Source organism: Mustela lutreola, chromosome 17 (genome assembly GCF_030435805.1).
Source record: "Mustela lutreola isolate mMusLut2 chromosome 17, mMusLut2.pri, whole genome shotgun sequence".
NCBI classification, from domain to species: domain Eukaryota; kingdom Metazoa; phylum Chordata; class Mammalia; order Carnivora; family Mustelidae; genus Mustela; species Mustela lutreola.
Genome location: NC_081306.1, coordinates 4,622,135 through 4,648,546, shown reverse-complemented (window position 1 = coordinate 4,648,546; position 26,412 = coordinate 4,622,135). Strand labels below are relative to the sequence as shown.

The window sequence follows — 26,412 nt, the reverse complement described above, 5'->3', positions numbered from 1 at the left end:
CAATTGTTTTGACTATCTTAAATCTATCACTGCTTGTAACATAACACAGTTCTGAATTTATATAAAAAGGTGAAAAATAAGGCAGATATAAACAAACTTGTAATTTTAAGTTACACCTTACTAATTCCAGATAACCAATGTTACCTGTGCTCTTAAAAGCGCATACAGTGCATCACCTGAAGAAGCTGTCCTGGCCTGGTTCCAAGGAGTCCCCGTAACAATTCTTTTTTCACTCCATCAACTCAGAAACTACTGAATGACTGTTATTATCAAGAGCCTAGTTAGTGGGGCCTTAGAGTCCTTTCAAGTTTCAATAGCTCCATAAGAGTTGCCTTAACTTTAAGTACTAGGTACAATGCATCAAAAACACTAGATCAAAAGTTTTTGTTGCTGCTATCTTCTTTTTAAGTTCCAAGCCTGCCAAAACCGAAAAGTGACATATCTAGTTTCTCCCTGGCTGGCTCTATTTCTTCCCAATGAGTCAAACTATCCACTGTGCAACCTGTGATTAAGAAGTGTGCTGTTGATGAAGGAAGCTGGAAAGTTCTCTGGGGAAAACTCCTTTTCTGTAAGGGGCCACAGGGTAAATATTCTAGACTTGTAGGTCATAAAGAACCAACTATGCGACTTGACCACTGTAGTGCAGAAGCACTTAAAGACAAGTAAACCAATGTAGTGGCTCTGTGCCAACAAAACTTTATTTGTGGACACTGGAATTTGAATCTCATGATTTTCACATACGACAAAATATTATATATTTTTTACGACTACTTAAAAATGTAGAAGTATTCTGACTTCATGGGCTATAACAAAAATGTCAGTGAGCCCAAGCTGGCCTGCAAGCCACATGTCTGCTCTGGGAGAAGCCTTTCTTGCTTCTCCCTTGCCCGAAGTGAAAAACAATCCCAGTTTGGAAGCCGGCACATCAAACCAAGTTATTAAGATGATGCTGCCCCTACAGTTTTAGAGCGACTCTAGCTCAAAGGAGCCTTGCATCTCATCTCCGGGAGATAGTAACCCAATAGCAATTTTTAATACATTTCCCAAGACCTCTCCTTTAACCAGAGAATCCTCCACCATAATTTCTTAATAAAATAACCATAAAGAAAACTTGTGCTAAGTACGGTTCAATTAAATCCATAACCTCACTTTCATGCAAATCCAAAAGAACCAGATGTGGCTGGTTATGGAACCCACACACCCAAATGAACACCAGAAAACCTTGGATGAAACTATAAATTTGAAGGGGGAAGGAATGTTAGAGTTAAGTTTCTTCACAGGTCAGAAGGTTCATAAGGCAAACCTAGGATCCTGGAATATAAAGCAGATAACAACCACCGCAGACACTGCAGAGGGGAAAATCCCCTTTTTCACTTTATCTCACTGTGGTTTTTACACACGCATTTCTTTTGTTCACTTTAATCTTTATTCATGGACAATATTTTCAAAATGTCAATGCATCATCTCAAAATAACCTCTGGATTGATCACGCTAAGGAGAAGAGCCAATCTCCCCCAAAATAACTCAGGAAGTACCAGATCAGTCTTCACCCTGGAGAATGCAGCTGCCAAACTGTTAGTCCAACTGGTTAAAACACACAGTGTACACACATACTTCAGTATCTCAGAAGTGTAACAAAGTAAATGATGTGTCTGAAACCAGTATCAGTTTTCATCAGAACCTAAATGATTCAGTTTTAAAAAGGTCCACAATTAGAAAGTATCTCCTGTTAGGAGATATTGTGAGGTGATGTCTACATCTGTATTCTACCTAGATTCCAGAAAAATCAAATTACTTAAACAGCTTTTCAATTTTTAAAATATAACCAATTCTTCCACAAGCACGGACAACTTATCAAGTGTGTAATCATGACAAGAGTCATAAGCACCTCAGCTAAGAGACTCAACCATAATTCCATAGCAATGGAGATCTGCCTCCTTTTCATCCTACCCAGAACCTTATTTCATATTCCATATGGCTATGTGACATTCTGGTAACTGTACATTATCACTGTAGTACTTCAGAGCTGTTTCTCTGAGAATGATCAGTGCTAATTAACCCACAGCAAAGAATGTAGTTTTACAACTTAAGATCACCTCCTGACTTTAAGGGCCCTCCTAAAAATATCATAGGCAGGATTACCTAACAAACTCTAACAGCCGTGGGATCACACAAAAAAATTTCATGGAAATGCATGATTTCCTTTAAAAATGGAAAGGGGGGGGGGGGACCAAGATCAGTAATTACTAGATAAAAACTAAACACTACTTGTCTTAATGAATTGCTTTATGTCCTTAAGATAATTATTTACTTCCATTAAAATACACAGACTCCACCGCAGTGTCAACTCTCTGAACGCCTGGCCTAACAAGAAACCCAACATAGGAAAATGAGAAATCTATGAAAACCCGATGAGACACAAAAATGGGGAACCACCGCTTCTTCCTGCTCTCTGGAAGGGCAAAATGCACGATCAAGGCTCAGCAATCCTGAGCCGGACTCCCGAAAGCCTCTTTTCCATAAATGCAAGGTTCACCGCCAAGTACCTTATGGTCAAAAATGAAACGATCACTCTTAATGCTCCCGCTGAACCGTACATACTTCTGTTAAGGGGGCCCCCCCAAACTCAAACCTCATGAAAAAGGCGACCTCACCGGTCACATCGCACAGGTCACGATCCACAACTCTGAAAGCAATTCACTCCTGCCTAATTCTGGGGTGTTTTGTTTTTTTTTTTTTTAATTTTGTTTTGTTGTTTAGTTGTTTAAAAAAAAAAAAAAAAAATCCCTTCGAGGAAAAGCTTGCATCATCTTCCTTCTTACCTCATCTTTCCAGCCAGATAACCCACAGCGAAGTTTAAAGGAGATCAGTCTTCGGTCGGAGGGGGTGGGGGGCAGGGTTCGGGAGGGTGGGAGTGTGAGCACCTGTCAAATCCTTTTTTTTTTTTTTTTTTTAAAAAAAAACTGCCGAGGGAAAAGGTCACCCGGAGAGTTATTAAAAGGCTCTCACGATGCACGGTTAAAATTTCTTTATGGCCCTTTGTATGCGCAGAGATTCGAGCAGACCCCCCCCCCCCAAAAAAAAAAAAAAAATTAAGGGATCGGTTTGTGGCTTGGATTCCCCGGGTCCCCGGGGGCTCGGTCTGCTCGTCGACCCCGCAGGCCCCCCGGGGGGACCGGCCGGACGCCCGCGGCCACGCGCCCACCCCCCCGAAGTTCCCGCGCCGCGGCGGCCGGGCGCCTGCGACCACCGCCCGGGACGCGCGGGAACAATGCGGGGCTCCGGGGCGCCCGCCGTCGGGCCCGGGGCGGCTCCGGGAGGCCGTTTCTCCGCCCGCGCCCGGGAACAAAAGGCGCCGCGGGGCCGCGGAGGCGTCGGGAAAACTTTCTGCAGGGCCGAGGCGGCGGCGGCCGCGACCGCCCCGGGGCTGGGGTGGGGGTGGGGGCCCCTCGGCGGCCGCGGCCGCCCCCGCACAATAGCCCGGGCCGCGCGCGGGAAGGCCGGGCCGCCACGCCCCCCGCCGCAGCCCCCGGAGCCGCGGCGCGACTCCCGCCGGCCGCGTTACCTGGTGGTTGTCCTTCCTGCCGCCCGCGGCCGCCGCCGGCCCGCCGGGGCCGCTCGTCATGTTCACGTACAGGGAGCGGGCGAGCGGGCTCCGCAGCGTCCACATCCTCCGCGCCGGCCACACGGACGCCAGGCTCAGGCACAGCCAGCCCGCGAGCAGTCGCATCGGGGGCCGCGGCCGCTCGCTCGGATCACCGCCGGCGCCGCGGCGAGCAGCAGCAGCAGCAGCAGCAGCAGCAGGAGGAGGAGGAGGAGGCGCCGCCGCCTCCGGCCGCCGCCGCCGCCGCCCGGGCTCGAGCCATCGCGCCCAACTCGCCCATCCAGCCCCCTTCAGGGCCGAGGCGGACGTGGTGGCGGGGGAGGGGGCGGGGTGGGGAGGAGCGGGCGGCGCACAGCCTTCCCGCCTCCCCCTTCCTTTCCGCCTGCGGAACGCCGCCGCCGCCGGCGCCAGTTTCCACCCGGAGCCCTTAGGGAAGGAAAGGCCCGGGCGCCTTCCCCGGCTGCGTGCGCCGCCGCCGGCCGGGAGGCGGGACCAAAAGAGCGCGCCTGCGCCCGGCGCGCGCCGCCCCGCCTGGCGTCGGCGGCGGCTCCACGGAATGGCCGAGATGATTTTTTTTTTTTTTTTTTAATTTTTCTCACCATCGAGGGAGATCCTTCCGCAGGTAGCTCGTGCAACCTCCCGTCCCTCCGAGGTGCTGCCTCTAGGGCTTCTGGGCCTTCCTCGCTGTCGTCTTGGCCTCTGGGCGTCGCATCCCCCCACCCCGGACCCCCGGACCCCCGGACCCCCGGCCGCGGCGGCCGCGCGTCGGTCGGGGACGGGCCAGACCCACCCCTCGCTTGCGACGGCCGGTGCCCGTTCTTCCCGGGTCCCTGGCTCCGCTGCGTGGTTTCCTCTTCCCACGGAGAGCCCGCGAGCCAGACCCCCTCGGGCCTCCCCCCGGCGCCGCGGGAGCCACAGAGCAGCCCGGAATCTCCGAGGCACAGGCTCTCCCCGAGCTCTCCCCTCCCTCGTCCCGGTCCTGTCCCCCGAGCCTGGCAGGTTGCGGGCTGCCTAGTGTCTCAGAGGCGTCCGCGAAAGCTCTCTGCCTTTGTCAGAAGCTGCTGCAAATATTTAAAATATTTTCATATGAAAATATAGTTTTATATTACTATTAAATTGCTGCAAAATCGTACGGCAGCGGGGGCACCTGCAAGTCCTATTTGGATGTACAGACGACCCTGCCCAGGAATGAAGACCTCCCCATGCACACACACCCCCGCAGACACACACGCGCGCACACACACACACACACACACACACACACACACACGAGGTCCCTTGCTGCTGATGTCCTTGAACTAACCGGCAGAAGTTGGACCCAACACGCCTCACGCGAAAACTCAGCTCTGCGAGCCGTAGTGGACGCGGAGGTTTCTCGGATCCTTTCCAGCCCGAGCCGACCTTAGCAACGTTTCAGAACCCAAGGGCTGCGCTGGGTTCCTGGGTCTGAAGTTCTTCCCGCGGCTACACCCAAAAGCTCCAGCTGGGGAGCCACGTATTTCACGGGTTCCAGGTTTGTTTAGAAACGGCTTTTTAATTTTCACTGCCTTAGATACAATGTAAATAACTTTTTTGTTGTTTTTTTTTTTTTTTTTTGGTTTCCCAAAGAAACAAGCCTCTCCGGTTACTCCAGGATTGCACTTGAGAGAGGGTCCTTTGGGAAGCAGCGGTGTGGGGATCCCCTGATGAGGACCCAAATCGTCCCTTTAGCCTCCACACAGACATTTTTAGTAGCTTCTAAGAATCTCAGGTCAGCAGTTTTTGGTTGACAGGAATGTCTTGTTTCCCACCAGATAAACGAACTAACAAACTAACAAAAACAGGGGGCGGGGAAACGGGGTGGATACTTTGTGTTCTCTCTTTTCACTCTATTCCCTGACTGCTTCCTGCCAAAACTGCAAAGAGGGAGAGCCCCTAAAGCTAGTACAAACCTCGAGTGGTCCTGGCCTAAGTCATGGAAAGGGAACTCTTATTAGGCAATCCGAAGAATTCTGTTTGTTTACCAGGTCAGCTCTCCCTCCTGTGTCTTGAAATCATTGTCCGATAAAGCAGCTCTGTGCAGAAAGCAAGCCTTCCTATTTTTAGACGGGGTGGCTTGGGGATGAGGGTGAAAGCAGCAAGGGTATGTAAAGTGACGTCTTCCGTTTCTGAAAACAAAGGAGACAGAAAGGTATGCGCCCCCACTGTAGAGTAAACCTGAGGAGCCACAGCCCAGAGACTGCAAACTGTGTCAGACCAACCGAGAAGCAACCGGACAGCTGCTGACCTCAAGGATTTGGAGGTCAGTTGACGGCCCATGGAGCCTAGCATCTCAAAGGAGCAGATTGTCATTTTATACCTGAGCAGCTGGCCTGGAAAAATAAATCACCCACACATTTAAAAAAGTCTCTATGATAATCACAAAATAGTCCAATACATGTTATTTACACTTAGCAAGCAGAGGAAGAAACCAAAGCGCACAACACGATCAAATGATTGGCCTAAAGGTAGAGCAAATTCAAGAGCAGACCTTTTCATAGAACTTGGTATCCCCGCTCGTGATCCTTCGATCCATCTAAGAAGCCTCAAGCCTCGCTGCCTCTGTCTTCTCAGAGAGCCTCCTGAATTACGAATGAGGAGGAAGGAAAACAGCAAGAGTAAATATACTAAGCAGAAGTTCAGATTGCCCTCGGGGACTACCCCTTCCTTCATCTACTAGAATGTCACTGCTGTATATTAAAACCTCAATTAAAAACCTCAGTTGTCCATAATGGAGAGGGGAAGAGGCCCAGATCACACGAGAAGCCCCAAACCAGCCAATATCCTTTCTAATGTGGCTTTCATATCCAGTCAGTGATATTCCAAAGATACACAAATGACACCCTTTACTGTACTGATCTCTGCTCACTGCCCTCCTGGGTCATAGCTCTGTGCATGAGCCCCAAATCTTGCCTGGGTACACTTCCCTCTGTAGAACTCCAAGCAAGGGTCCCTTTTGTTGTCATTTGTTCTTAGGAGCTACAGATGACAACATTATGTCCTTTTTCCAGTGACAAAATAGAATGTAAAGGGAGCCCATAGAAAGAGGGACTTGGATCTGTAGAGGGCACAAAATGTGTCAGTCGCTGTGGGTTACTGTCCTCTCCTTAAAGAGGTAACAGTTTACAGAGAACTCATAAATCACGTTTTCATAGACTTCTTTTTTTTTTTTTTTTTTTTAAAGATTTTATTTATTTATTTGACAGAGAGAGATCACAAGTAGGCAGAGAGGCAGGCAGAGAGAGAGGAAGGGAAGCAGACTCCCTGCTGAGCAAAGAGCCCGATGCAGGACTCCATCCCAGGACCCCGAGATCATGACCTGAGCCGAAGGCAGCGGCTTAACCCACTGAGCCACCCAGGCGCCCGACTTCTTTTTTTTTTTTAATAATGTTTTGTAGAGTGTCAGAGAAGTGTGCAAGTATTCCCATATATATTCAGTAGATGTGCCCTGTGGTAATTAAGCAACGAGCACCTCTAAAATATAAAATTAGTAAATGTATTCAGCAGGGTTTTTTTTAATTAGTAGATATAGGGGATATTATCTGAACCTGGTTGACCTAATTTCAGTTATAGGCAATGATCACTGTGGTATCTAAGTGATAAATTCTAAGCTCAGGTGAAAGTGCAAACAGTTTTTAAAAATTGGCAACATAAGGGCGCCTGGTTGGCTCAGTGGGTTAAGCCTCTGCCCTCGGCTCAGGTCATGATCTCAGGGTCCTGGGATTGAGCCCCACATCGGGCTCTCTGCTCAGCGGGGAGCCTGCTTCCCCCTCTCTCTCTCTGCCTGCCTCTCTGCCTACTTGTGACCTCTCTCTCTCTCTGCCAAATGAATAAATAAAATCTTAAAAAAAAAATTGGCAACATAAAGCAGCAGAATTAAGCCAGGAGTCACGCCTATAGAAGCAAGTTCAAATAACACCATGTACTCTTGGAGAACTCCCAGTGCTACTCATTAACATAGTGGTGTGACAGAGACTACCTGAGTTTGAAGCGTGGTTCTCTGCTTCTTAATAGTAATATTTGAGGCAAATAATTTGATCTCTCCAAGTCTCAGTCTCCTCATCTGTAAAATGGGAATAATAGTAATGGTTACCTATCTCGTGGGGATGTGGTAATGATTAAAGTATATATTCTTAAAAAAAAAAAGTATATATTCTTAAAAAAAATTAAAGTATATATTCTAAGTGTGTGTGTGTGTAGTGCCTCAACAACATAGTAATAAACTCTCCAAAAAAATGTTAATTTGCTCTGGTTTTCACTATAACTTGTATAATCCAGCCTCTTCTGAGCCTCTACTTTACTCATTTATAAACTAAGGGCCATGATTCTGAGCTGCCTCCTTCATAATACCTCTGAGAATCAGATGATCTGAAAGTCTCAGCCAACATTATGTTCAGTCCTAAAGTGACTGTGGTCTCTGCAAAGCCTCTCGCCATCAAACATTCCCTTAGAGGCCTTGATGAGAGCTCCTCCTCCTGATGTGTCTACTCCCAGGTTCCTTCCTGAGACTTCAAACTAAGGGAGGAAGGGTAAGAAGGGGAGTGGGGATAAAACACAGAACTAGAAAACATTCAAACCTAAAATCACAGAATCAGACAGCAAGCCTAATGCAGATGACTTGTCAGGGATGCCTGTCTTGGTAGGAAAGCCGTTCCCACTCTGATACATAGAACTCCATGCCAGCCGTGGCATTTCACCTGTGCAGAACCTTCTGACCCCCATGGCTTCCTTCCCCTGCCCCTCCAGCTATACACCATGGCAACCTTATACCTGTCTCATCAGGAATAACATCAGAAAGACAAATACCACTTCCATATAGTCAATAAATAACTTACTGAATACATGTCATACACCAGTCACTGGATTAAGTGGAATTAAAAAACACAGTGCCTCATACAGCTTGCTGTCTGTGCAGTAGGGAGTTAGACTGTCCAAGGAATCAAAAAATGAATATATAATTACAAACTGCTGTGTGCAAGAAACGAATTGGAAATTGCTAGAACTTACAACAGAGGAATCTAACTTGACTAGGGTACAGGGAATAGAGTATGCAGGGAGAGCTGCCCAGAGGAAGTGTGACATTGCAGCCCTCGTTTTGACATCTTAAGTTTGAGAGTTTCCAAATTGCCCAAGTTCCTCTGGATTATCGGTGCTGTCAGTAATTGTGAGGAAAGAGATAGGGGGACCCTTGGAACCTCCTAGGATGTGAAAACTCACGGTGGGCCATCTATGTAATTATGTTGTACATATACATGACTGCTTTAAGGATCCTTCGAAAAATTGCACATAGTAGTTTAACTCACTTAAAGGAATATATGTTGCATTTTAAAATAACACATTTCAGGAGCGCCTGGGTGGCACAGTGGGTTAAAGCCTCTGCCTTCGCCTCAGGTCATGATCTCAGGGTCCTGGGATCGAGCCCCGCATTGGGGTCTCTGCTCCTCGAAGAGCCTGCTTCCTCCTCTCTCTCTGCCTGCCTCTCTGCCTACTTGTGATCTCTGTCTGTCAAATAAATAAAATCTTAAAAAAAGAACACACACATTTCTACTTCGCAATGTCCTTCTAGTAGGAGGTCTGAGTCAGAGCTCTGAAAAAAAGAGAGAAGGCTGTTGTTTTTCACTCACTTTCTGGGACATTTTCAAAGGTCCAAAGATCTTCTTTGATCTTATTTTAAGTATATTTTCAAAACATCCCTATCCTTGGCCTCTTAATTGCTGTCTCCTGCATGTATGCGGGTTTAGTCTTATGAATGGCCACTTCCTCTCCACCCCATGCTCCGTGTCACTTCATGCCGCTGTGTTTTTATATGCTCATTTTAAAACTATAAAGCCTTTTTGTTTTATAACTATAAAACATTCAAACGTACGGTTCATATGAAATACATGAAAAAAATTGCACGGTACAATGAGAAAGCTTTAAAACTTAAAATCTAAATATGTCACAGTAGACAAAATATGTATGTACATATGTAAACATAAGTGATCTTAAAGAGTTCATATAACATAGCCCAGAACCACATCTCTGCTGGCACGAAAGACGACGACCATTTTATTTTTGCACAACCACATACTGGTCTGAGGATGAGGAAGAATACATTTATGAAAGAGGATACTTGAGCAATCAAGCAACCTGAAAATCAGACAGAACTATCTCCTTTCTCTGGTGAAAACAGTGATTGATATATATTTTTTTAAATAGCCACAACTAATGTTAGTTTGCTTTACATCTCAGCCTAGGATCTTTCTTAAACGTATTGTGTGCACAAACCATTAAACCCAGAGGAAAGGCATTTGGCCTATTAAATAATCAAAACCTCAGCATGGTGAGACCCCCACAGCTGTTTTACTCTGGTTCATGGTTTCCCCTTAGCAAGCATCCTTTGTTCCATACAGTTTCCTAACACTGACAGTCAATCCTGAAAACAGCTATTAGGCTATTTTACAATAGAAAGTTTACCTCAAGTTCAATAGCTTTGTATGCTCAAGTCTTTCAAAAAAAAAGTTTTAGATACGACAGGAGCAGGCATTCGAAGCCAGCAGTTTTTCCTTCCACCAACAGCGCTCAGATTCCATCTGCTTCCTCCAGCCTCCCACACCAGCTCTGGGAGGTAAGAGCAGGAGAAGCCAGCTTTGCCCAGGGACCTCACAAAAGTATAGTTTGTTATCTGTGAGTATAGAACAGGTTGCTCTGCCTCCAGAAGCCCAAATTATAACCAAAGCTATAAATGATACTAGAGCCAAATTTGCTGTCTTTTTTTTTTTTTATTTAAAGATTTTATTTATTTATTTGAGAGAGAGACAGTGAAAGAGAACATGAGAGGCAAGAAAGTTAGAGGGAGAAGCAGACTCCCCATGGAGCCGGGGGCCCGATGCGTGTCTCGATTCTGGGACTCCGGGACTCTGACCTGAGCTGAAGACAGTTGCTTAACCAACTGAGCCACCCAGGTGCCCAAATTTGATGTTTTTTAAATATAAGTTTAAACAAATTCCCTGAGGAAAATTTTCCTTTAAGAAAATTTTAAAGGAAAAAATTTAAAGGAAAATTTTCTTGGGGTGCCTGGATGGCTCAGTGGGTTGGGGCCTCTGCCTTCAGTTCAGGTCATGATCCCAGGGTCCTGAGATCGAGCCCCGTATCGGGCTCTCTGCTCAGCGGGGAGCCTGCTTCCTCCTCTCTCTCTCTCTGCCTGCCTCTCTGCCTACTTGTGATCTCTGTCTGTCAAATAAATAAATAAAATCTAAGAAAAAGGAAAATTTTCTTAAAATTTTAATAAAGAGACAGATTTACAGATAATTTTTACCACATCTACAATGCTCATCACGATTATTCAATGAAATAAGTTTTTTTTTAAGGTTCTATTTATTGATTTGAGAGAGAGAGAGCATGAGAAAGAGAGTGATAATAAGCAGTGGGGAGGGATAGAGGGAGAAGCAGACTCCCTGCTGAGCAAGGAGCCCAATGCAGGACTCAATCCCAGGACCCAGGGATCATGACCCTAGCTGAAGGCAGATGCTTAACTGACTGAGCCACCCAGGTGCCCTGGAAAAAGTCTTCAAGGAAAAAAATTTAAGTTATTCCTGTAGTTATTTGATAGCACAATTGATTAATTTTTAGATTCTCCAACACCCTGTTTGATACATGGACTAGAATTTCTCCATTGTTCTAGACATGGGCATATTTTCATTTGATACATGGTAGATCATATCGTATCTAAGAACATTTAATATTTGTTAATTCTTTTACCCCATTTAGAATTTATATCTGGACACAAGTGTCAGGAATATGTTATATTTTTGACATATGTTTTAAAGATGTTTTAAGAAAAAAAATCAGGGCCACCTGGGTGGCTCAGTGATTTAAGCCTCCTCCTTCGGCTCGGGTCCTGATCCCAGGGTCCTGGGATCGAGCCCCGCATCAGGCTCTCTGCTGAGCAGAGAGCCTGCTTCTACTCCTTTCTGCCTGGCCCTCTACCCACTTGTGATATTTCTCTCTGTCAAATAAATAAATAAAATCTTTTTAAAAAATTAAATCGGGTATTTTTTTAAGATTTTATTTATTTATTTATTCATTATTTTTTTTTTTTATTTTTTTTTTTTTTTTAAAGATTTTATTTATTTATTCGACAGAGAGAGATCACAAGTAGGCAGAGAGGCAGGCAGAGAGAGAGGAGGAAGCAGGCTCCCTGCTGAGCAGAGAGCCCGATGCGGGACTCGATCCCAGGACCCTGAGATCATGACCTGAGCCGAAGGCAGCGGCTTAACCCACTGAGCCACCCAGGCGCCCTATTTATTCATTATTTATTGTGTGAGAGAGAGAGCGAGCGAGCTCCCGCATAAGCGGGGAGAATAACAGGCTCCCTGCCGAGCAAGCAGTCTGACTCGGGACTTGATCCCAAGACCCTGGGATCATGACCTGAGCAGAAGGCAGTGGCTTAACCCACTGAGCCAAATCGGGTATTTTTTTTAAAAGGTTTTATTTATTTATTTATTTATTTGACAGAGGGAGAGATAGTGAGAGAGCACAAGCAGGGGGAACTGCAGGCAGAGGGAGAGGGAGAAGCAGACTCCCCACCAAGCGGAGAGTCCTACATGGCGTTGAATCCCAGGACCCCGGGATCATGACCTGAGCGGAAAGCAGATGCTTAACTGATTGAGCCACCCAGGTGCCCCTAAGTCAGGTCTTTGGCATGATAGGCAGTACATGCAGTTGCTCATCAAAACTGCCCTGAAAAAAATTCTGGAAATAGGGAAATAAAATCGGTAAGAATCACACTTTGGGAAAGCATATGTCTAATGGATTAGAGCAAAGAGGTGCAAAGTCACCTTTTAGGAAAGCAGGTCCCCAAGGCAAGACTTGACTGCAGATTGACTGAAGGAAGGTCCTAACATATCTATAGAAAAAACAGTTCATTGTGGGTAGAGGTGGAGAGGAGCGTCAGCCTTAGAAAATAGAAAGGCAGGCTGATTTCATCATGGATCTCCATCATCAGCCCAGGAAGCAGTGCCCTCCGCTTGGCTCAGTGTGGCCGATGTCTCTCTCTGTGTGGATGGAGATGGGTGCATCCATTTTATCCAGGTTTCATGACATCATCCATTAACATCATTCTAAATGGCCACGTCCCTCATTACATGCTCACCGCATGGTGGGGATGTGCGGATGGGGAATGCAAGGATCTGTCTCGTTGACAAATTTCTCAGTATAAATTAGTAAATAGGTTTGGGTGGGGTTTTGGGGGGTTTTTTTGTGTTTTTTTTTTTTTTTTTTGCACTAGGCTGGGAGTTTGGCCTATGCTAATGTCTCTGTGGGAAGTGATTCCTTCTCAGCATACCCACATCTCAGGTTTCGGCACCAGCAAAACCTTAGGCAATGGTGATTTTCCCTCCTCAAGCTCCTTATGGGGACTGAAGTTGGCTAGCAAGCTTTCCTTCACCCAACAAATATCAGACCTCATTTGTCTGAAAAGTGCCATGGGTAGGAATGCAAATGTTCCCAGAGTGCTCAGACATGCCTGAGGTTCTCTTTCAGGGTCTTTTTTTTTTTTTTTTTAAAGATTTTATTTATTTATTTGACAGACAGAGAACACAAGTAGGCAGAGAGGCAGACAGAGAGGAAGGGAAGCAGGCCCCCTGCTGAGCAGAGAGCCCGATGCGGGACTCGATCCCAGGACCCTGAGATCATGACCTGAGCCGAAGGCAGCGGCTTTAACCCACTGAGCCACCCAGGCGCCCCTATTTCAGGGTCTTTATTCCCCCCCCACGTGTTCCCAGTCCCTGAACCTCATGTCAGTTCATCCAGCTCTCACCTTTATCCTCAAAACCAGGGTGAGCATTCATACCGGGAGGCAGGAAACTCAGATTCTGGTTACATCCCTGACATTTTCCAGGTGACCTTCGAAAATTACATCCCCTTAATTATTTGGACTGTAAAAATGATACTTAATAAAGACCACCTGCACACGTGCACCTGGATTAGACTTCCAGTTACAGGATCTGTTCCTTCACTGTTTACTTTCTTTTGCGAATTTGGAATTCTGTGGATTTTCCCCCCAATGCTAGAACAAACATATCTGTACTTACATAGTACAAAAGAGAAGCAATTTAACTGTTTTCCCACACTCTTTTTTTTTTTTTTTTAAGATTTTATTTATTTATCTGACAGAGATCACAAGCAGGCAGAGAGGCAGACAGAGAGAGAGGAGGAAGCAGGCTCCCCGCTGAGCAGAGAGCCCAATTCGGGACTCGATTCCAGGACCCTGAGATCATCGATTCCAGGACCCTGAGATCATGACCTGAGCAGAAGGCAGAGGCCTAACCCACTGAGCCACCCAGGCACCCCGTCCCACACTCTTTAACAAAAAATCTCACCAGTTCAGAGTTCCCTAGGAAATAATTTACTGCGCCAGGTGCATACCTATGACGAAGTTTGTAAGCAGAGACAACTGTATGCTTGACAAATTGTCAGCTTCTTACCACCCGAAGCCAAAGACCTTGCATTTCTTAGGCCCCATATCCATCACCCTTCCCCTTTGTGTGAGGCTTGCCCAGTTCCCGGGGAGGCATTTGGGTAGAAAAGCACTCTAGAAATGAAAATGGGTGTATTTTTACCCCCATGAAATTCTAGATCTGGGCCACAGCCTTGCTCTTCATGAACAGGTCACTAGAAACAACAAGGGACACTCGGAGACTCCATACCACATATCCTGCTGTGTCTTACATATGGCATCTCTTTTAAGCTTTGTTACAATCTAACGAGGTTGATACTATTGTTACTACACACCGCCCCCAACCCTGCCAAACAGGCAAGGCCCATAAAGCTTCCATTGCACAGCCAGAGAGTGGTTGAGGCAGGATTTTAAAGTAGGCGGCCTGGTTGTAGAACCCACATTCTTTACTCAATGCTCTACTGCCTCCTAGTGTTAATTAGCCGTTCTCAGCCCATGAGCATCAGTGTCCCCGGGGGTGCTAGTTACAGTGCAGGTTCCTGGGCAGCTCAAGTGTCTGATTCAGAATCTGGCTGTAAACAGGGAGACTGAAACATGCTTCACAGGGATAAGTCAGGGAAGAGGTTCTTAGCAGAAGCAATATGTAGTTTAATTTAAAAAAATTACTAAAAAGAATATTCGATAGTCACGCACTTTTTAAATGAGGTAATGATTTTTTAAAATTTTATTTATTTATCAGAGAGAGAGAGCACGCACAAGTAGGCAGAGGCAGAGAGAGAAGCAGGCTTCCTGCCGAGCAAGGAGCCGAATGCAGGAATTAATTCCAGGACCCTGGAATCATGACCTGAGCCGAAGGCAGCATCTTAACCCACTGAGCCACCCAGGCATCCCTAGGTAAGGATTTTTTAAGTGTTGAAATAACCTAAAAGAAGAAAATGACATTTCCTGTTTTTAAAAGATGTATTTATTTATTTGAGAAAGAGAGAGCACTGTGGGGAAGGTATGGGGAGGAACGCAGAAGGGGTAGGGACAGACAGGGAGGGAGAGAATCCCAAGCAGTCTGCATGCCCAGCTACGGGACAGACACAGGGCTCAATCCCATGACCTGAGCTGAAATCAAGAGTTGGACGCTTAACCGACCGAGCCACCCAGGTGCCCCAAACATGACATTTCTAAATAGCAAGTCAAATGCATTTGTGTATTCACTTCAGGACAATATCCCAAAAATAAAATGAAAACAATTTCTGTGATCTGTAAATATTTTTTAAATCAGGTAATTCATCCTCTGTAGTGTATAATTCCTGAGTTTTGATAAATGCATACAACTGTGCATTTGTCGATCCAAATATAGAATATTTCCATTCCCTAAAAAAATTTACAGCATCCCTCTCCCCACCTTAGATCCTGGCAATAACTGATGTGTCTGCTGCCCTGATGGTTTTACCCTTTCCAGAATATTCTTTAAATGGAATCATATAGTAGATCATCTTTTGAGTCTGGCTTCTTTCATTCAGCATTATGTGCTTGGCATTCACTCACACTGATGTATCAATAAATCTGTCTTCTTACTGACATATATCATTTCATGATGTAGATGTACCACAATTTGTTTACCTATTAATCAGTTGGATATTTGAGTTATTTCCAGGTTTTTTTAGATGTGTGATTGTGAGTAAATCTGCCTAAACAATTATGTACATTTTTTTTAAAAGATTTTGTTTGTTTATTTGTCAGAGAGAGAGAGCATGAGCAGGGGGAGAGGCAGAGGGAAAGGGAGATGTAGGCTCCCCGCTGAGCAAGGAGCCCAGTGGGGGACTCGATCCCAGGACCCCGGGACCATGACCTGAGCAGAAGGCAGGTACCCAACCAACTGAGCCACCCAGGTGTCCCTGTGTGCATGTTTTATGTAAATGTAGGTTTTGTTCTCTTGAGCAAATAACTAGCAATGGCATTTTTGGATTCTATGTCAGATTCTATGTCTATTTAACTTTCTAATAAGCTGTCAAATTGTTTTCCAAAGCAGCTGTGCCATTTTAATTCTCCCAGGGCTGTCTGAGTTCTAGGTGCTCCACAACCTTGTCACCAAGTGGTATTATCAGGTTTTTTTTTAGCCATTCCAGTAGTTAGATAGTGGTATTTCACTGCGGTTTTAATTTGCCTTTTCCCAGTAAAACCAATAATGTTAAAGATCTTTTCACGTACTTATTTTCCATCTGTGTATTTTCTTTGGTAGAATGTCTATTCAGATAGTTGCCCATTTTTTATTGGATTCTTTCTTCTCTTTTATTTGGTTGTGAGAGGTTGGGTTTTTTTTAAGATTTTATTTATTTATTTGACAGAGATCACAAGTAGGCAGAGAAGCAGGCATAGAGAGAGAGGAGGAAGCAGGCTCCCTGCTGAGCACAGTGTAGGTTGGGGCTCGTTGCGGGGTTTGACCCGAGAACCCCCACCCAGATCATAACGAGAGCCAAAGTCAGTTGTTTAACAGACTGAGCCACTCAAGCACCCCATGACATAGTATTATTAACTACAGTCACCATTCTTCTTTTAAAGATTTTATTTATTTGAGGAAGTGAGTGAGAGAGAGAGAGAGAGTGCACAAGCTGGGGGGAGGGAGAGGGAGAAGGAGACCCCCCACTGAGCAGGGGGCCCAGTGCCGGGATCCACTCCAGGATCCCGGGATCATGACCTGAGCTGAAGGCAGATGCTTAACAACTGAGCCACCCAGGCGCCCCAGCACTGTGTAAGTTTAAGGTATATAATATAATGCCTTGACTTACATATATTGTCTAATGATGACGACAATCAGTTTAGTTAACAGCTGTCACCTCATAGAGACACAAAAAGGGAAAAAGAAATAAAATGGTTTTTTTCCTTGTATGGGAACTCTCAGGATTTACTCGCTTAACAACTTTCAAATATACCATCTGGCAGTGTTAACTATAGTCCTCGTGTTGTACATTACATCCTTGGGACTTACTGATAAATGGAAAGTTGTGCTTTTTAACCACCTTTCTTCTCTTCCTCCCCTGCCTCTGGTAACCACAAATCTGATTTTTTTTTTTTTTTCTGTGAGTTTTGTTTCGGTTTGGGGGTTTCTTGGTTGTTGGCTTTTTGTTTGTTTGTTTGTTAGAATCTACTGATAAGTGAGATCATATAGTGTTTCTCTTTCCCTGTCTTAGTTCTCTTAGCATAATGCCCTCAAGGGCTCTCTGTATTGTCACAGATAGTAAGATTTCCTTCTCTTTATGGCAAATTTCCATTCCACTGCTTTACCCATTCATCGGTCTTTGGACTCTTAGGTTGTTTCCCTCCGTTGGTTATGTAAATAATGCTGCAGTGAACATGGGAGTACAGATATCCCAACAGGGGTTTTCTTTTCCTTCAGATAATCCCCAGAACTGGAATTGCTGAATCATATGGTAGTTCAATTTTCAACTTTTTGAGAAACTTCCGTACTGTTCTCTACAGTGGCTACACCAAATTAACATTGCCACCGACAGTGCGCAGGGTTCCCTTTTCTCCACATCTTTGCTAACATTTCTTATCTCTAATTTTTTGGGTGATAGCTGTTCACACAGGCATCTGTTTCCAATTTCATCTGTTTCTAATCTTATTTCCTCCTCCTGCTTGATTTGGGTTTAATTGGCTCTCCTTTTCCTAGTTTCCTTTTTAAAAAATTTTTATTTATTTGAGAGAGCGAAAGAGAGAGTGCATGAGCTGGAGGTGGGCGTGGGGTAGGGGCAGAAGAAGAGGGAGAAGCAGACCCTCCACTGAGCAGGGAGCCTGATGTGGGGCTTGACCTGGGATCATGACCTGAGCAGAAGGCAGCCGCTTAATCTTAATTCACTGAGCCACCCAGGCACCCCCTTTTTCTAGTTTCTTTTTTTTTTTTTAAGATTTTATTTATTTTATTTGACAGATAGAGATCACAAGTAGGCAGAGAGGTGGGGGTGGGGGAAGCAGGCTCCCTGCTGAGCAGAGAGCCCGACTCAGGGCTCTATCCCATGACCCTGTAATCATGACCCTGTGATTAATTCACTGAGCCACCCAGGCACCCCCTTTTTCTAGTTTCTTAAGGTGGAAACATAGGTTATTGATTTGAAACCCTTCTTTTCTTTTTCTTTCCCTAATATAAGCATTGAACCCCACAGACTACCTTTTAGGCTCTGCTCTTGATGAATTCCACAAATTTTGATAAATTATAGTTTTCATTTTTGTTCTGTTCAAAATATGTTGTAGTTTCCTTGGTGACTTTCTCTTTAACCTGTGAATTACTTAAAAGCGTGTTTTTAGGGGCACCTGGGTGGCTCAGTCACTTGAGCATCTGGCTCTTATTTTGGCTTGATTTGGGGTCATGATCTTAGAGTCCTGGGATCAGCCCTGTGTCTGGCTCTGTGCTGGGAGCCTACTTGGGATTCTCTCTCTTTCTCCTTCTGACCTCCCTGCCCCTCGACCCCCACCCGTGGCTCATGCACATACTCTCTCCAAAAAAAAGAGAAAAAGTGCTTTTTTAACTTCCAGATTTTGGAATATTTCCCAGGTATGTTTGCTACTGGTTTCTAATTTAGTACCATTCTAATCAGAAGACATACTATACATACTTTATATGATTTCTATTCTTTCACATGTGTTGTTTCTTTCTTTTTTTTTTTTTTAAGATTGTATTTATTTATTTGACAGAGATCACAGGTAGGCAGAGAGGCAGGCAGAGAGAGAGGGGGAAGCAGGCTCCCCACTGAGCAGAGAGCCCGATGCGGGGCTCGATCCCAGGACCCTGAGATCATGACCCGAGCCGAAGGCAGAGGCCTTAACCCACTGAGCCACCCAGGCGCCCCGCAAGTGTTGTTTCTTTTACTGCCCATAAGATGGTCTATCTTGGTAAATGTTTCATTGGTACTTGAAAAGAAGGTATATTTTGCTGTTGCTGGGCAAACCGTTCTATAAATGGCAACTAGGTCAAGTTTCTTGATAGTATTGTTCACTTCTTCCATATCCTTATGATTTTCTTTCTACTTGGCCCTATTGATTACTAAGAAGTGAGGTTTCCACCTAAAATTGTGGATTTTTCAGGGTACCTGGTGGCTCAGTTGGTAGAGCATGTGACTCTTGATCTTGGAGTCATGAATTTGAGCCTCACACTGGGGAAAAGAGTTTCCTTAAAAAAAATTATTTAAAAATTATAAAATTGTGGATTTGTCTATGTTTCCATTCACTTCTATTAAGTTTTTTGCTTCATGCATTTTGAAGTTCCGTGGTTGGGTACATACACATGTAGGATTATTACATTTTGTTGGTAAATTGACCCATTTATTATGTGAGCTGTCCCTCTATCCCTGGTAATATTCCTTCTTCTGAAGTTGACTTAAATATTACCATGGTCACTCCAACTTTTCTTAGATTACTGTTTACGTGTTACACTTTTCGGTCCTTTGTCTTTTAAAATATCTATGTCTTCATATTTAAAGTAGATTTTTGGGGCACCTGGGTGGTTCAGTGGGTTAAGCCTCTGCTTCAGCTTAGGTCATGATCTTAGGATCTTGGGATCAAGCCGCACATTGGGCTCTCTGCTCAGTGGGGAGTCGGCTTCCCCATCTCTCTCTGCCTGCCTCCCTGCCTACTTGTGATCTCTCTCTGTGTCAAATAAATAAATAAAATCTTTAAGAGAAAAAAAGTAGATTTTGGGGGGGCTGGGCCCTGGGTAGCTCATTGGTTAAATGTCCAGTTCTTTTTTTTTTTTTTTAATATTTTATTTATTTATTTGACAGACAGAGATCACAAGTAGGCAGAGGCAGGCAGAGAGAGAGGGGGAAGCAGGCTCCCCGCTGAGCAGAGAGCCCGATGCGGGGCTCGATCCCAGGACCCCGAGATCATGACCTGAGCTGAAAGCAGAGGCTCAACCCACTGAGTCACCCAGGCGCCCCAAATGTCCAGTTCTTAATTTCGGCTCAGGTTATGATCCCAGGGTCGTGAGTTTGAGCCCTGCATTGGGCTATATGCTGAGCATGGAGCCTGCTTAACATTTTCTCTCTCTCTCTGCCCCTCCCCCAGCTTGCTCTCAGTCACTTGCTCTCTCTCTTTCTCTCAAAAAAAAAGAAGAGAAAAGTGGATTTTTAAAAATATATCATGTATGTAGATCTTGTTTTTAATTCAAATAAAATTTCTGTCTTTTAATTGGTGTGTTTAGACCATTTGAAGTTTTTTTTTTAATTTTAATCTGACAGAGATCACAAGTAGGTGGGGGGGGGAGTAGGCTCCCTGCTGAGCAGAGAGCCCGATGCGGGGCTCGATCCCAGGACCCTGAGATCATGACCTGAGCCGAAGGCAGAGGCTTTAACCCACTGAACCACCAGGCACCCCTGTTTAAACCATTGTATTTAATGTAATATTGATTAAATCTAACACCTAGCTAGTTGTTTTCTCTCTGTTCTATTCTTGGCCCTCTTTCCTCTTTTTCTGCCTGCTTTTAGGTTGAATAATTTTTATTATGTTATCTTTACTATAGGCTTATTATTCATGTCTCATTTTTATTTTTTTAGAAGATTTTATTTATTTATTTGACAGAGAGAGACAACTGCGCAGGGAGCCTGATTCGGGGCTTGATCTCAGGACCCTGGGATCATGACCTGACCTGAGCCGAAGGGAGACACTTAATGACTAAGCCACCCAGGTGCCCCATTCATGCCTCATTAAAAAAAAAACACACACATATTTAATGGTTGCCCTGAAGTTCACAATATACATCTTTGATTAAACACATCCTCCTTTAAAATAATGATATACTTTCTATATAGTATAAAACCTTTTAGCAATATATGACATATTCTTCCCTCTCATCTTTTAGGCTATTGTTAGCCTGTATTTTATTTTTGCACATACTGTAATTCCAAATTACACTGCTGCCTATTTTTTTTTTAAAGATTTTATGTATTTATTTGACAGAGAGAAATCACAAGTAGATGGAGAGGCAGGCACAGAGAGAGAGAGAAGCAGGCTCCCTGATGAGCAGAGAGCCTGATGTGGGACTCGATCCCAGGACCCTGAGATCATGACCTGAGCCAAAGGCAGCCGCTTAACCCACTGAGCCACCCAGGCGCCCCACTGCCTATTTTTTTTTAAAGATGTACTTATTTATTTTTAGAGAGAGAGAGAGTGTGAGCAGGGGGAGGAACAGAGGGAAAGAGAGAATTTCAAGCAGATTCTGTGCTGAGCATGGAGTTGACGTGGGGCTCAAGCTCAAGACCCCAAGATCATGATCTGAACCAAAACCAAGAGTCAGTCTCTCAACCAACAGAGCCACCCAGAGGCCCCTACACTGCTCCTGCTTTTGCTTTAGATAGTCAGTCATCTTTTATTGAAAATTTAGTGGAGATAATTGTGGATTCACATTCTGTGGTAAGAAAGAGTACAGAGTTATTCCACACAATCTTTACCCAGTTTACCCTCACAGTAACATCTTAACAAGCTCTGGCACATTATCCCAGCCAGGATTTTTTTTTTTTTAAGATTTTATTTTTATTTATTTGACAGAGAGAAATCACAAGTAGATGGAGAGGCAGGCAGAGAGAGAGAGAGAGGGAAGCAGGCTCCCTGCCGAGCAGAGAGCCCGATGCGGGACTCGATCCCAGGACGCCGAGATCATGACCTGAGCCAAAGGCAGCGGCTTAACCCACTGAGCCACCCAGGCGCCCCCCAGCCAGGATTTTGACACTGTTACCAATCCACTAATATTCAGATTTCCAGAGTTTTACTTTCATGTGTGTGTTAGTTCCAGACAGTTTTATCTCATGTGGGTTCAGTATCCACTACCACTGTCAAGATACACCACAATTCCACCCCCGCAAGGATTGCTTGTGTTGCCCTGGTAGAGCCACGCTCATCTCTGTCCCTTTCCACTCCCATCTTAAACCTCTGGCCACCACTTTACTGGCCTCCATTTCTACAATTTTTTCATTTCAACAAATGTTATATAAAAGGAACCATATGGGGCGCCTGGGTGGCTCAGTGGGTTAAGCCACTGCCTTCGGCTCAGGTCATGATCTCAGGGTCCTGGGATCGAGCCCCGCATCGGGCTCTCTGCTCAGCAGGGAGCCTGCTTCCTTCTCTCTCTCTCTGCCTGCTTCTCTGCCTACTTGTGATCTCTCTCTGTCAAATAAATAAATAAAATCTTTAAAAAAAAAAAAAACATATGGTATATAACCTGTGATTGGATTTTTCATTCAGTATAATTCCCTGGAGAACCATCCATGTTGATGTGTATATCAATAGTTTGTTCATTTTTATTGCTGAATAGTATTCCATGGTTTATGTATATCATAGCTTGTTTAACCACTAATTTGTTGAAGGACATCTGAGCTGTTGTAGTTTTTGGCTGTTATGAATCAAGTTGTTACGAATACTCATTTATGGGTTATTGTGTAAATACAAGTTTTCACTTCTCTGGGATAAATACCCCCAAGTACAATCACTGTGTTGCATGGTAACTGCATGTTTATTTTTTTTTTTCCTTAAAGATTTTATTTATTTATTTGACAGACAGAGAGATCACAAGTAGGCAGAGAGGCAGGCAGAGAGAGAGAGGGGGAAGCAGAGAGCCTGATGCAGAGCTCGATCCCAGGACCCCTGAGATCATGACCTGAGCCAAAGGCAGAGGCTCAACCCACTGAGCCACCCAGGAGCCCCTGCATGTTTAGTTTTATAAGAAGTTGTCAAAATGTATTCCATAGTGGTGATACCATTTTACATTTTCACTGGCAAGGTACAAGTGATCCTCAATCACCTGTTACAGTTATTAAAAACAAGAAAAAAGAAGTCGTTTACCTTCATTTTAACCATTTCTAGAGATATTTATTCCTTGGTGTAGACCCAAGTTTCTATCCGGTAACCTCCTTGGACACATCAAGTAATGCAGATCTGCTGGTAATTCTTTTAGCCTTTTGTTTTTCTGAAAGTCTTGATATCACCCTAATTTTTTAAAGATATTTGCATTGTTTATAAAATTTTAAGTAGATGAGGTTTTTTTTTTTCTTTCAACATTTTGAAGATGTCATTACATTGCCTTCTGTCTTGCATTGTTTCTGGTGCAAAGTGTGCTGCTAATCTGATTTTTATTCCACTCCATGTAATGCATCTTATTTCTCTGGCTACCATCAGTGTTTTATTTTTATCTCTGGTTTTCATCAGTTTGAATATGATGTGTCTAGGTGTTTTTTGTTTTGTATGTTTGGTGGGGTTTTTAATATTTATCCTGTTTGTATTTGTTTGTTTGTTTGTTTCCTGGTTCTCTGAGCTACTTGGATCTTGAGCTCCTGGGTTTGATGTCTTTCATTATTTTTTGAAAACTCTTGGCTATAGCCTCTTCAAATATTTCTTCTAACCTGTTCCACTTTCTCTTGCAGTGGGAGGAATCCCATTAAAAGTATGTTTGTCAAAAAAAAAAAAAGTATGTTTGTCTACTTCATATTGTCCCAAGTCTCTTGGGTGCTCTATTCTTTTTTTTCTCACTCTCTCTGTGTTTGAGCTTCAGTAATTTCTATTGACATATCTTGAAGTTCACTGATTCTTTCCTCATGGGTCATATTAAAGTCTGTACAGGTCCAAACTTCTTCACCATCTTTAGCTCCCATTTCAGGAATCAGTGTGGATTTATGATTCGTAGACCTCTCTGGAAGATAATCCAGTCACCTTCCCCATCTCTAGTTTTCCCTATTTTCAGGCCCTAAAAAGAACTTTGCTGATTTCAGGGAAAGCAAAATGAAAACAAACTCAGGAAATTTGCCATTTTGTATTCTCTTCCTGAAGCATGCTGGCTTGGATCAGAGAACTCAGGATGTGGATCAGGTCTACTCTGCTTGTGCTCCTTCCGCTTCTTACTGAACACCTACCCACAGGTCAAGTCGTGGCAAAACCAGTGGATCCAGTGGGATGCTGGAGCCTTCTCATCCTGGCTGATGAGAGCCTTGCCAACTTTTCAGGAATTCCTCGAGCTGGTTTTTAAACATATCAATTATTTAAATATTAGTATATGTAAGTATGTGATTAAGCAAATGATATTAAAAAGTATACGTACTCAAAAAAAAGTGTAAGTACTCAAAATACCACTTTCTCATTACTATATCTTACTATTATTTATGCTTTAATATTATTAATGTCTGCTATATCTCTATGGTGATACAACATGTACACCTGGTATTATGGTTATTTTTTTTTAAAGATTTTAGTTATTTATCAGAGAGAGAGAGCAAGCACAGGCAGACAGAATGGCAGGCAGAGGCAGAGGGAGAAGCAGGCTCCCCGCTGAGCAAGGAGCCCGATGTGGGACTCGATCCCAGGACCCTGGGATCATGACCTGAGCCGAAGGCAGCTGCTTAACCAACTGAGCCACCCAGGCGTCCCTTAAGCTGGTTTTTATACTTAATTTTTTTTTTTTTACTATATTCAGTTAGCCATCATATAGTACATCATTAGTTTTTGATGTAGTGTTCAGTGATTCATCAGTTGCGTATGAGACCCAGTGCTCATCACAACACACGCCCTCCTGAATACCCATCACCCGGCGACCCTATTCTCCCCACCCCCTCCCTTCTGTAATCTCAGTTTGCTTCCTAGCGTCCAGAGTCTCTCATTGTCTCCCTCTCTGATTTTGTTTTGTTTTTTAATCTTTTTAAATCTTTTTTAGTCTTATAAAAAAGATGTTACTAAGCATCCTTTCCCCTAATTCTTTTTTCAGTAATACCACATTTATAGACTGAAATTAGCGAGAGTGGATGTACTAATATCATGGAAATCAGTATATATTATTGATTTGTTTTACAAATTATCTAGACCAGGGGTTGGCAAACTTTGTCTATAAAGAGCCATATAGGTGCGCCTGAGTGGCTCAGTCAATAAAGCATCTGTCAATAAAGCATCTGTCTTTGGCTCAGGTCATGATCTCAGGGTCCTGGGATCGAGTCCTGTGGTGGGCTCTCTGCTTGGTGGGGAATCTGCTTCTTCCTCGCCCTTTGCCCCTCCTCCTGCTCATGCTCTCTCTCTCACTCTCTCAAATAAATAAATAAAATCTTTTTTTAAAAAGGCATATATTTTAGCTTGTGAGTTACACACAGTTCCTGTCACAATAATTATTTAACAAGCCTCTAAAAATGTAAAAATTATTCTTAGATCTCAGACTGCACAGAAAAAAGCCAAAGGTTGGATTTGGCCCACAGGCTATAGTTTGCCAGCCTCTGGTCTAGACTTAAGAAAGTAGTAAAGAAAATGTTAATAAAGCAGACTGAACTAAAAACTGTCATGTGCAAAAAACAAAAGACAAAAAAAAAATAAAAAAAAAATAAAAAAAAAAATAAAAACTGTCATGTGTGTAGCTGTTACGCTGTGAAAAGAATGGGAAATTGAGGACAAATTCTTTATAGTATTCAAAACTTATCATTCAGTTAATCAGAGAAGTTTGCTCACATTATTAATGATCGAGTAAAGTTCGGAAGGATGTCCTTCGTGTTCCAGTTTTGTCTTACTAGTCAACATAAATGAGAATATAAAACAACATTGAGGTTGTAACGGCACTCTGGTCTGTGACATACGTGAGTTCTTTGTTTAACTGAGTAGTAATCAAGCTTATTCATCGTCTTGATTTCATGACTATTGTTGTGAATTATAAAGACCAACAGTAGAATTTTAAGAAATAACCAAGAAAAGAAATAACAAGTCACACTGAAATTATAGGGGTATGCAATTTATAATAAGTAGTAGGTATCTTGTATTATTTGTAAGTCGTACGCTACACATCCTTTTTATCAGTAAAATGTATAATAAAGTTATATATGTATATATGCATACTTCTTTTTTTTAGGGAGCCAGTTGTCTGACATCTTCAGCACACCAGTATCAACAATGCGTCATGTTAAGCAATGACCGTTCTTGGGTAGGACAGTCTAACAGACAGGGGTGCCTGGCTGCCTCCGTGCAAACAGCATGCAACCCTTGATCTCAGGGTCATGAGTTGGAGCCCCACGTTGGGTGTAGAGATTACCTAACAATAAATAAATAAATAAATAAATAAATAAATAAAACTTTAAAAAAGGAGAGAGAGAGAATCCAACAGGCACACAGAGTCTAAGTCAGTTAAATGAAAGCAAGCAACTGACCCGAAAGCTCTGGCGCTCAGTTGAGAGAGTGTGTGTGTCTGGGCGGGGGGCCGGGGTGGGGTGCGGACAATGAAATAAAGATGATAGAGACAGAGAAAGCTGCCTCTGCCCTTGCCTTTCCCACTCCAGTGGGATGATTCAATTCTCTTTCCTGTCCCCCATGCTTACGAATTTGCCTACTGGATCCTTACAAGAGACCCCTCTTTATT

At 43.8% G+C, this 26,412-nt stretch overlaps 1 protein-coding gene and 1 long non-coding RNA gene across 6 annotated transcripts in view; one reads left to right on the top strand and one right to left on the bottom strand.

Annotated features, from left to right (window-relative positions):
- Positions 1-6,173, bottom strand: part of METTL9 (methyltransferase 9, His-X-His N1(pi)-histidine) — a 48,871-nt gene extending 42,698 nt beyond the window's left edge. Inside the window, exon 1 of one of the 3 annotated variants that reach the window (XM_059155734.1) lies at positions 6,114-6,173. In XM_059155734.1, the coding sequence (XP_059011717.1) occupies positions 6,114-6,158 (45 nt within the window). In that variant the 5' untranslated portion in view covers positions 6,159-6,173. Of the gene's footprint in view, positions 1-3,565; positions 3,953-6,113 lie in introns of those variants that run through there. The other 2 variants (XM_059155733.1, XM_059155732.1) reach the window with 2 other exon arrangements.
- Positions 4,069-6,120, top strand: LOC131820158 (uncharacterized). 3 transcript variants are annotated; one of them, XR_009349489.1, is made up of 4 exons: positions 4,069-4,226; positions 4,995-5,117; positions 5,213-5,354; positions 5,764-6,120. It is a non-coding gene; the product is annotated as an uncharacterized LOC131820158 (long non-coding RNA). The 3 variants fall into 3 exon arrangements; XR_009349488.1 differs by lacking the exon at positions 4,995-5,117 and having other exon boundaries at positions 4,084-4,226; XR_009349487.1 differs by lacking the exon at positions 4,069-4,226 and having other exon boundaries at positions 4,233-5,117.
- Positions 6,174-26,412: the final 20,239 nt, after the last annotated feature.